Source organism: Bufo bufo, chromosome 5 (assembly GCF_905171765.1).
Source record: "Bufo bufo chromosome 5, aBufBuf1.1, whole genome shotgun sequence".
Classification (NCBI taxonomy): Eukaryota; Metazoa; Chordata; class Amphibia; order Anura; family Bufonidae; genus Bufo; species Bufo bufo.
The window spans coordinates 369,330,817-369,342,752 of record NC_053393.1 but is presented as its reverse complement, the minus strand read 5'-3'; the positions used below and the strand labels follow the sequence as shown (position 1 = coordinate 369,342,752).

Here is an 11,936-nt window from a genome sequence, read left to right as displayed (position 1 = left end):
CTCCTGTGACAACCTCTAGTGACAAAGTGTCTACCTGCGACAACCTCCAGTGACAAAGTGTCTACCTGCGACAACCTCCAGTGACAAAGTGTCTACCTGCGACAACCTCCAGTGACAAAGTGTCTACCTGCGACAACCTCCAGTGACAAAGTGTCTACCTGCGACAACCTCCAGTGACAAAGTGTCTACCTGCGATAACCTCCAGTGACAAAGTGTCTACCTGCGACAACCTCCAGTGACAAAGTATCTACCTGCGACAACCTCCAGTGACAAAGTGTCTACCTGTGACAACCTACCAGGACCTTATTGAGTCCCACCGGCCTGTCCAGCTGCACACTGCGGTTATACTGGATATTAGCTGGTGGTGGTTATAATATATATACACACACACAATACACTCCACACATGTTCAACCAATGCTTCTTCATACATTCAGAGGACTTGGGGCCCTGGTTCCTCTGGGGGTCCCAGCAGTGGGACACTCACTGATGGATAGGGATCAGCCCTTTTCTCTTCAGTCACTTTGGGATATTCACAGGGGTGGGTCCTCAGCTGCCCATTGTACGGAGGGTACAGTGAGGAGGAGGAGGAGCAGCTCCCGCTCCCCGCCGTTACCTGCTGCTCCCGGGGGAGGGCTCGCTCGCTCGCTGCAGGTCGGCTTTTGTGGACGCCCGGATACTTCCGGGGGCGGTAGTTGGGGAAGAGCTGTCATGTATGCGGAGGCTGCCAGCAGCACTGACTGAACCGCTCGGGAGCTATTGTGCAGCTGCGGACTGGAGCGACACTGCCGAGGACAAGAGACGCCACATTTTCCGCGGGATCACGTGTGCCTGCCGCCGGCTCCTCTATTGTAGCAGTGCCCGGCGCTGAGCGGGAGGAGGGGGCAGCTGCTGCGGCACTGCCATCACTGGCCACACACCGCCAGCTGCTTACCTTCCCCACCTGGGAGACCCATGCGGCGGCGGCTCCTGCTGCACACGTCCGTGCCTTCATAGAGCTCCCTGACCGCAGGTGGATGGTTGCATGCGGCCACTGACAGCCCCGGCTGCCCCGGGAAGGAGGCGGCATCATGACCACAGACCGAGATCCTGAATCCGGTTGGATGAGGCAACCGGAGGCCGAGGAGAATGGCTCGGTGCTGCCGGCCTCCTGCGCCGCGGTGCCCCCATCGGAAGACCCCCCTCCAGCCCCCGCGTCCCCGGCCCAGCAGGGCTCCCGGTACAACCACCTGCTGCTGGACTATGATGGCACCGTGCTGCCCTTCCTGGGCGGGCTGGGCACCTACCAGAGGCGGCTGGTGCTGCTCACCTGGATCCCCGCGCTCTTCCTCTCCTTCAGCCAGTTCTCGGACTTCTTCATGCTGGACCAGCCCGACAAGTGGTGCAAGGCGAACGGCAGCCTGGCCGGGAAGAGGAGCCCCCTGCACCCGGGCAACCACAGCTCCCCGGCCCCGGAGGTGATGCTGCTGATGCCCCCGCTGCAGCTGCCCACTCCCCCCGCACATGTCACCAGTGCCCCCCACAACGACTCCTGCCTGTGCCACGAGTGGACCTACCAGATCCACGCCGGGCTGGTGCAGAACGTGGTCAGCAAGGTAAGGAGGGGGCGACCTTTGTGCGCTTCCAAATGGCGCAGAATCTGAGCTGCAGAAAACAACTGCTTGCGACATTGTAGCCCAGTGTATGACTGAGGATTACATAGGGGGAATCCCTGTCTGTGCCAGCTCCTGGGGAGATCCCCTGGCACCCTCCAGCTGCCTATTAAAGGGGGGCTCTTACTGTGCAGTTTTATAGGATGAGTGTGACTGTCCGCACTAGGGTACTCCGCGGTCAGGCCCCTCCGATCACACATGGGGTATGTTCACACATTGCCGAAATGTTGCGGATTTTCTGCTGAGAAAAAAATGCACTACATTTATTATTATTTTGGGGGCGGATTTTGTTCAGAAATGCTGCTGACCCAACACCGATTTCACTCTTTACGCTGCAAAGGCTGAAATCCGTGACCAACACACGCAGCAGAAGTTGACATGCTGCGGATTTTTGAATCTGCACCACAGGTCAATTTCTGCTGCGGGTGGATGAGAATTGCCGATACTATAAAATGCTACAGATTTACTGCGCGTAATACAGCATGCTGCGGTATTTTCTCCGGCTAAATACCGTAAGAGTGAACTGAAGACACCCTGATGCATCCTGAACAGATTGGTTTCCATTCAGAATGCATTAGGATAAAACAGAAGCGTTTTTTTTTTTTTTCCGGTATTGAGCTTCTGGGACGGAACGCAATACTGGAAAACTTTAACGCAAGTGTGAAGTACCCTTAGCTGAATTACCTTATAATGTACGAGACCAACACGGATCCCATCATCCAACCACATACAATATGCACATTAGTACGTCCCTGATACTGGTCCCTAACTAATTCACCCCTCAAACGTCTTCTCCCCTATGGAAGGCGATAATCGGGGGGCGTTTTGTGCGATCGGCCAAAATTGGATCTGATTCAATGATATGCCAATTCTTGCGTATAGTTCGCTTGATCCATCCAGACCTGGGACTATGCTTAAGGGCTCATGCACACTGCCGTATGTATTTTGCGGTCTGGAAAAAATACGGATGACGTCCGTGTGCATTCTGTATTTTGCGGAAAGGAACAGGTGGCCCCTAATAAAACAGTCCTATCCTTGTCTGTAATGCGGACAATATTAGGACATGTTCTATTTCTTTGCGGAATGGACATTCGGAAACGGAAAGCACACGGAGTAACTTAAAAAAAACGGAAGGAAAATACGTTTGTGTGCATGAGCCCTTAAAGAAAAGACAACCCTTTCGTATTTCATCCATTAGACTAGGCGTATTGGCATTAGTCTGACCTCTGGTGGTTCTTTTTAAGTACAACAGGTTCATATTCACTAAGGCCCCTTGCAGAGGAGCGTGTCCGGATTAGGTCCAGATGCGTTCAGTGAAAACTGTGCGATTTCGCAAACAAAGCCATTCAGTTTTGTTTGCGATCGCGGTCAGTTCAGTTTTTATCGCGCAGGTGCAACGCGATTTACTGCGTTTTGCGCGTGAAAAAAACCCAGAATGTTTACAAGCAACATCTCTTAGCAACCATCCGTGAAAATCGCATCGCATCCTCGCTTGCGGATGCGATGCGATTTTCACGCAGCCCCATTCACTTCTATGGGGCAAGCGTTGCGTGAAAATCGCAGAATATGGAACAGGCTGCGATTTTTCGTGAAAATCACCGCTCATGTGCACAGCCTCATTTAAATGAATGGGTCCGGATTCCGCGCCGGGGCGCAATGCGTTCGCATCACGCGTTGCACCCGCGCGGAATTCTCGCTCATCTGCAAGGGGCCTAAGACTGGTCTAATTAGTATGCACATGAAAACGTGGCGCAAGTGAGCTGAAATTAGGCGCAGACACTATAGTCAATGTGCCCCAGTGTGTTTACAGCAGCCATATTTGCTACCATAAAGGACGTAGGACACCTGAAGGATCTCTAGATTTCCCGGTGATGATTTAAGTTGGGTGGGTGCTTTTTACTGTACCTACCTACCTACATGTGTAGATGCGGTCAAGGACTGCGTGCTGGGAGAATGGAGCCAAGCGCTCATTACAAGCGACAGTTTAATGACCTGGATAATTGCTGCCGTCATGGAAAGTGAACTATTCCAGGTATGTGGACAGACCCCTCCGGACGCAGGTAGAACCTGTTATCGGCAGGTCAAATCTGTCCATGAATGTACGCATGCGGTCTGTTCCATGTGATATACATACTGTACATACAGCCTATGGATGGGCTTGTTGTTGCATATAGGCAAAGAGAACTGGAGAAAGAGGCACAATATTTATTTAAAGGGGATGTCTATTCAGGACAACGCTCTTCCATCTAGCAATAATCACACTGAGCCGAGCCTAAGGGCAAAGATGAATATTTGCTCCATTACTCCTGAATGGTAGATGTGCAGCGGTTCCGTATTGCTGCATAAGTAATCAGATTTGCCTTGAGCCTGGGAGAGTCCTAAGCCCTTGTGGGAGCTGTAATGACCCTACATGGTTGTCATCCAGATTTCTCAAAAAAAAACTATTCAGTATACTTTTTAAAGGGATCTTCCCACATGTATGGCATATTCGCACTTCATTCACTTCTATGGGGAGGTACAGAAACAGCCGCCCCATCAGACAATTTGGGGGAACCCCGTTCTGGAGATAGGTACCGGTCCCAGAGGTGAGGACCCCCCATCTATCGGACACTTATCGGACTTTGGATATACCATAAATGTACAAGGTTGGAATATCTGTTTAAAGGGGTTGTCTAAAATTGGCAAAACATGTCTACTTTCTTCCAAAAACAGCGCCACACCCGTCCCTGACACAATCCATGGACAAGTGCGTAAGCTATTTTGGGGGAGGAGAAGCAGCCATGTTTTCATTCTAGAAAACCCCTTTAACTTCACACATAGTATATCAACAGGTACAGCGAAGCCTCTTTGAGACAACCATCCAAGATCACAGAGAAATGTCTTCTGGAAGGGTGGTCCTGTCAGAGGGCAGTGTACCGGTGGGGTGGGTAGTTTTAAACCAGGCATTTATTCTATATCCACTGTGCCATAACTGTCTGATCGGGGTCCTTCCTTACCTCTGGGTTACTTATCTCCAGAATGGGGTTCCCCCAAATCGTCTGGTGGGCCAGCTGTGGATATCCTGGGGATTTAAAGTCTGGTATTGGACATATGGTCTTGATTACAGGGTCTTCTGGCAAGGTGTTTTTTTTTTTTTTGGGGGGGGGGGGGGGTATAGTTTAAACCAATTTTTTTCCGACATCCTAGTTGACCCTATCCATTCTGGTGACTTCATATTTTACATTGTACGAGTGGATATAAAAAAAAAAGATATACAGATATTTCAAGACTGTCCGGAAACTAGTATTTACTGAACACATCTACATGCAAATATCGGAAATCTAGATGTGGAAGCGCCGCTCATCGCGGCTTGTGACCCGCTGACTACGAGAATGATTGATTGTATTTATTGCTTTAGCTGTGTTGTCAGGACCCGTCCCCTCCGAGCTGTAAATGAATGAAATCGATGTCTCCCATGAGTTTTGCTGGAAAACATATCGGCGTATGGCAGCTTGATTTAAGAAATGTTTGAGAAATTGTTAGAAAGAAGTATTCTCTTGGGAATTAAGGGTCTCCGCATAGTAAAATATTTAATTCAGATTATGGAAATTAGGCACTATGATTGCGTCCAGGCTTCAATATCTGCTTCCGCCAAGCTGCAGGTGTAAAATCTGTTTCTGTATAGGTACGGTAAAGCAACTTTGTATTTTCTTCCTGCTGAGTTTTTGCCCTTATGGACAAGCAGGGCTGCAGTGTAAAGCACGAGAAAAACGCCAGCGAGGAGGTCATTGTCAGGCAATCTGACTAATTTCAGTAAATGCTGCTGGGATGCAGTCACTGATCATAGATGGCTGCGTCCTAATGGAGCAGAGCTAAAAAGCAGCCAGACGGCTGACACCGAACAAACTGCAGTTAGCCATTACTCATGGAGATTTAGAATCCAGCCAACAACTTGTCATCCAATTTACGATATCCTCTAAAATAATTTTTTGATCAGTGGCTCTTAGCTTTGGCACTGACGAGATGTATAAAACGTTTGTCCAAAAAGGTTAGAGGGAGCCTGTCAGCAGTTTTGACCAGGTTGGGGAGAGCGGTACAACACATACCTTTTGTGTAGCTTTTCTCATCAGGAGCAGTGTGAATATGAACTTTAATTCTATCAGATTCTGGTCCTGCAAGTGCTCAGGGCAGTAGGGCGTGGGAGCAGAATGAAAGTTCATATTCTCACTACTCCTGATTATATGAACAGCTCCACAAAAGATACATTCTGCTTTCCCCAGTCACTGCTAAACTGCTGACAGCCCTAGGTATTGTCAGAACTGCTAACAGATTCCACTTAAATGTTTCCACTTTAATTTTAAGGCACCGTCTGCTTAAAAATAAATCTTAAGTGGTCCCTTTTGAATAATACATGTTAATGACGATTTATGCTAGGTGGTAGATGGAGGGGCATGTGATGAGACACGTTACTCCGACTCCTTCATAGTAGCAGGTCCTGGACCCCAGGAATCTAGTGCAGTCCATCAATGAAGGTGGCTGAATGACTTCTTGTCATATTACTCTCCATCTGCAGACATCGCAGATACCTTGCCGATCAAAGGGGTGGTGCTTAAAACGTAAAACTTTTCAAAACGGGGTATATTAGTAAGTTACATGTGTATCTATATTACAGTTTTTAACAGCAGTCAGCTCCTTCAATTCTTATCAGCAACTGACAGCAGAGCTACGCCGACAGGAAAAACGTGACACATTATCAGCGGTCATATCACCAATTGGCCTGCAATTCTAAAGATCAGCAAGGATCTTCTAAGAAACAGTAGATCCTGTAGAGACCAAGCAAAATCATCTTGAAGGGACTAAAGAGATTGAGTGGTGAGGACTAGCGTGGTGCCACTCGTGAGAGCATTCAGGTTTCGGTGGCAATACATAAAAAGTGATGGCATGGCTGGTAGCCAGCTTAACATTTTAATAGGGTTTTTTAAAATTATTATTTTACTAAGTGTCACTGTCTTCTCAAACAGCTGATCGGCGGGGGTCCCTGGTGTCAGACCTTCACTGATCAGATACTGATGACCTATCCTGAGGATAAAATCTCGGAAAACCCCTTTAATGCCTCACCTATCTTGGTCAGCTTTGCCAGTGGCTGTCGTTTTGCTTTTATGTTTGAAAATTGAAGCATTTTTTTTTTTGCTGTATTTGACATATTGTGTTGTGTCTTGTAAATACAGAGCCCTTCTTTTACAGTTAACTATTTTCCTATTGGTGTCAGATGTACTTGTCTCATTTTCCTCTTGTTGAATGCCATCTCAGTATACGTATCTTTACATATAGAAGAGATACAGTCCTGATCAAAAGTTTAAGACCACTTGAAAAATGGCAAAAAAATCATATTTAGCATGGCTGGATCTAAACAAGGTTCCAAGTAGAGCTTCAACATGCAACAAGAAGAAATGGGAGGGAGACAAAACATTTTTTGAGCATTCAATTTAATGAAAACAACGAATAAACTGAAACAGGCTGTTTTTCAGCTGATCAAAAGTTTAGGACCACATGCCTTTAAAAGTCCAAATCTGTGCAAAGATGTGGATTCATTGTCATTTTCTGTCAGGTAGTCACACGTTGTGATGGCAAAGGCAAAAAAACTCTCCCTTTTTGAACGTGGTCGGGTTGTTGAACTGCATAAGCAGAGTCTCTCACAGCGCGCCATCGCTGCTGAGGTGGGACGCAGTAAGACAGTCATTTGGAATTTCTTAAATGATCCTGAGGGTTATGCAACAAAAAACTCAAGTGGAAGACCCAAAAAAATGTCCTCAGCACTGAGCCGGAGGATCCAATTGGCTGTCCGTCAAGACACTGGACGATCCTCGACCCAAATGAAGGCCCTTACTGGGTCGGACTGCAGCCCCATAACCATCAGACGGCATCTGAGACTGAAGGGCTTCAAAAACGAAAAACATCTTCAAAGACCTCGTCTCCTTGTACGCCACAGAACTGCTCGTTTAGACTTTGCAAGAGAGCACCAAACATAGGACATTCAAAGGTGGAAGAAAGTTTTATTCTCTGATGAGATTTTTTTTTTTTACATGGATGGTCATGATGGTTTCCAACGTTACTGGCATGACAAGCAGATCCCACCTGAGATGTTTTCTACGCGCCACAGTGGAGGGGGCGCCATATTGGTCTGGGGTGCTTTTTCCTTCAGTGGAACAATGGAGCTTCAGGAAGTGCAGGGGCGTCAAACGGCCGCTGGCTATGTCCAGATGTTGCAGAGAGCATTCCTCATGACTGAGGGCCCTTGTCTGTGTGGTAACGACTGGGTTTTTCAACAGGACAATGCTACAGTACACAATGCCCGCAGGACAAGGGACTTCTTCCAGGAGAATAACATTACTCTTTAGCCCCATCCTGCGTGTTCCCCTGATCTAAATCCAATTGAGAACCTTTGGGGATGGATGGCAAGGGAAGTTTACAAAAATGGACAACAGTTCCAGACAGTAGATGGCCTTCGTGCGGCCGTCTTCACCACTTGGAGAAATGTTCCCACTCACCTCATGGAAACGCTTGCATCAAGCATGCCAAAAGTGATAAACCATAACGGCGGAGCTACTCATTACTGAGTTCATGTTTGGAAGTTGGATTTCTGTTTTGGGGGGGTTTAGTTTTTTTGGGGAGGTGTCCTAAACTTTTGATCGTTAGACCAACCTATAAGAAAAAAACTCAAATTGGGTATATAGATACACTGGGGTCTAGTATGATATACTGAGCCAACCAACAAACAAAAAAATAACCCCATATAGAATAAGAGAGCACACATATAAAATATATGTAGTTTATTAAAGACACATTAAATAACAATAAATATAACAAAGGCACAAAGTAAAGGGGGTGGTGGTGCGCCCCATGTGGTAGGACCAAAATCAACCTCCCTCACATATACCGGACTAACAGGGAAAAGGGGGTCACAGACATGGGGTATAAAGCTGCATACTAATGGGAGAGCTGTAAGTTCACCCAAAGTAACCTATAACCATGTGTATGCTACATACAATAATACAAAAAAGTCAATGTGGTCACACACAGCACACCTACCCCCCAATGGTAACATAGATGGCAATCCGATAAATGCGGATTACCAAATAGTAACACAATCAAGGGCAGAGCAGGAATGCTGTGTAAGCAATAAATCATACTGAATTAACAAAGTAACAATGCATGAAACAAAAACACAAATTGCCCATGGTATGCCGGAACCCAAGGTCTGTGACCAGAGCTGCACCTCGACGCGCGTTTCGCTGTATTTTATGTGTGTGCTCTCTTATTCTATATGGGGTTGTTTTTTGTTTTTTTGTTGGTTGGCTAAACTTTTGATCAGCTGAAAAACAGCCTGTTTCAGTTTATTCGTTGTTTTCATTACATTGAATGCTCAAAAAATGTTTTCTCACTCCCATTTCTTCTTGTTGAATGTTGAAGCTCTACTTGGAACCTTGTTAAGATCCAGCCATGCTAAATATGATTTTTTGCCATTTTTCAAGTGGTCTTAAACTTTTGATCAGGACTGTATTTCCTGTAGCTATTTGTGAAGAGGTAATGATGTTTGGCAGCGGCTGAAGCCACAGTGACTGACTACTGGTGGCATCTGTAATGAGCAGATTTATGTAGGAGCCTCATATATAAATTTGCTCATTTGTTTCAATTGACGCGTCGCTTTGGTATCTCCGGAGGAAGGAAGCTTTGGATTTCTGAGTTAGGATAAAAAACGAAATTTTAATTTTACTTTGTAGAAGTGAAACAGCATTACACACTTTCTTCTAAAAAATAAAATATAAATAAATGAGTCTACTACATAGATCAATAGATATTAGATAATAGCTATAGATAAATATTAGATATAGATTGATAGATATTAGACAGGTGCCTATCATCAGATAGAATACACATGATCTCAGCCATTTGCTTCCGATAGGGTTGTCTATAGTAGTTTTAGAAAAAACCCATTTGACCTGGCAGTTTTTTTTTTTTATCCCAGCCTTTTTTTTTTTTTTTTTCTGCAGCCAGATGTTCAATTAAAAAAGTTTCCTGCCCCCCCTCCCAAAAAATAAAATAAAAAAAATACTGCGCACTGGGAGAGGCTAAGCAGATTGATTTATAATTTTATGGGAAAAGATTTAGTAAAACTTGTTGTTTATTCATTTAAACCTCTGCTTTTTTTTAATGCTTTTGAGTCATATGGGCGGTCCTATCAATGACTGACAACTACCAAGCACAGAAAGAACAGAGATTTAAATTAAACGGGTTATCCAACGTCTCCAACAGCCCCCCCATGTGCCAGGCCCCTCACAGGTAATATACTTGCCCCATTTCCTGCGCTACTCCTGGTCCCCGCACCGCAGCTGCTGCTTCTCCCTGTACATGGATGAAAACATCCGGTGTCGGGCAGGCAGGGGATGGGGGCAAGCCTCCCTAGTGTCACCCGTGATGTTCTGGAGGCTCATCCCCGTCCCTGCCTGCGATTAGCTGCTCCCTCCGACACTGGATATTATCAGTCGTGTACAGGGAGAAGCAGGAGCGGCGCGGGGAGTGGGGTAAGTATATTACCTGTGAGGGGCACGGCACATGGGGGGCTGTTGGAGACGTTGGATAAACCCTTTAATAAGTTACAGGTTTTACTGAATCTTTTCATATAAAACTATATATCAACCTTCTCAGCTCCTCCTGCTCTATAACACTGCATTTTCATAGTGACCAGTTCCCTTAAAACTCCACTCATCTCCTAAAAGCTGTAATGCAAGTAGAGTAGATTGTATTTTCTTTGTGCTTTGTTTTTTAAACATATTCCCGACTGTTGCCAGTAATTTTTTTTGAGGTGGGGGGGGGGGAGGTCAGACAACCCCTTTAAAGCCAGTATGAAAATCTAAAATATAATACACCACAAACGGTGTGTGAATAAAAGAAAAAAATAAAACACACCAAAACAATGCTTATAAAAATTGATGAAACTTAATGGTGTGTTTTTTTTTTTTTGTTTTTTTTTTACAAGCCCAAAAAAATGCCAAATTGTATGAAGGAAGCCATGAACTGTTAAAACCTTAACTGATCACTTGCTGAGTTTCCATTGTCCCTTATTCACCTTCAGGAGTCTTGCTGTATGGCTCTAAAGGTCCATTCACACGTCCGTTGAATGGGTCCTGATCCGTTCCACAATTATGCAGAACGGGTGCGGACCCATTCATTCTTAATAGGGACGGAAAGGATGCGGTGTCAGCCCATTATGAGGCTCAGTAGCCAGTGTGAAAAACTAAGACTTCTGGATTTTTTTTTAAATACATGGACGTGAAAAAAAAAATTCACTGATGAACCCGGATATAACCCCTTCTTCACTCATTTACTATGTATGAGTGGAGCATCGGAGCATTTCCTTGCTCCGATGCTCCCCCTTGCCTTGCACTGCATCGTTGTTTGTTTACTGCCGGTGACGTCACTATGCTAGGAGGAGACTTCCACCTAGCGGTGAGCCTGGTGATGTCACCGGTGGTCTGTAGCGCTGCCCTAGGCTTTTACAGGTAATACCCGCTTCTAAAACAGCCTAGGGCAGCGCTACAGACATGGGGAAGATGTACATGAGGACGGTAAACAACTACATGAGTGTGTCTATCAAAAACTATAGTGGTCCCGGAGAACCCCTTTAAGCCAATTTGTTCTGTAAACATTGCACCTGTGTAATTTGCCTCGGATCCATTAGCTGTGGATTCTCTGGTGACGGTCTCCCTTTATGACCATTGCAGACATGACCTGGACCAATGTGATCAATGCTGTCATTTTTGGACCTGCTTCGAAAAATTTTAATCTGATTTTATTTGCGGTTCTGGTCTGGCGTCCATAGATATCAGTGGGTTTTCCTAATATATATTCTATGATTCAGAAACCTGGTGGTGGATCCTTCTGCATGTTCCGCACACTCCTTGGTCTGTTACACCGAAGGTCCTTGACATCACACACCTTACAGCTATGTGACCTTTGGTTGCTTCAAAGGAATAAAGTTATTATATTACTTTTCATACATGAAGGGCTTGAAATGCAATCTCCTTTTCTTCCCTTTGTGTCTCTTTAGAGGAGCATAGGAGTATTGTCCTCCTGCCCGTTTCTGTGCCCTCCCATTCATTTTGCAGAATAAAGGAGCTTTGTGAGCCTATTTTGTTCTTTTTATCATTTTGCTATAAGGTCCTTTGTGCTGCAATTTTCTACTTCTCCCTGCTCCACCTAGGTGTGAAGGGGACGAGCCAGGAGGCCCATCTCACTTGCCATTTTC

General features: G+C 45.7%; 1 protein-coding gene across 1 annotated transcript in view; it reads left to right on the top strand.

The window, feature by feature from the left end:
- The first annotated feature begins 675 nt into the window (after window positions 1-675).
- SLC22A23 (solute carrier family 22 member 23) overlaps window positions 676-11,936 on the top strand; it is a 124,834-nt gene continuing 113,573 nt past the window's right edge. The window contains 1 exon segment of the mRNA XM_040431989.1: window positions 676-1,594. Within this exon segment, the coding sequence (XP_040287923.1) occupies window positions 1,070-1,594 (525 nt within the window). The 5' untranslated portion in view covers window positions 676-1,069.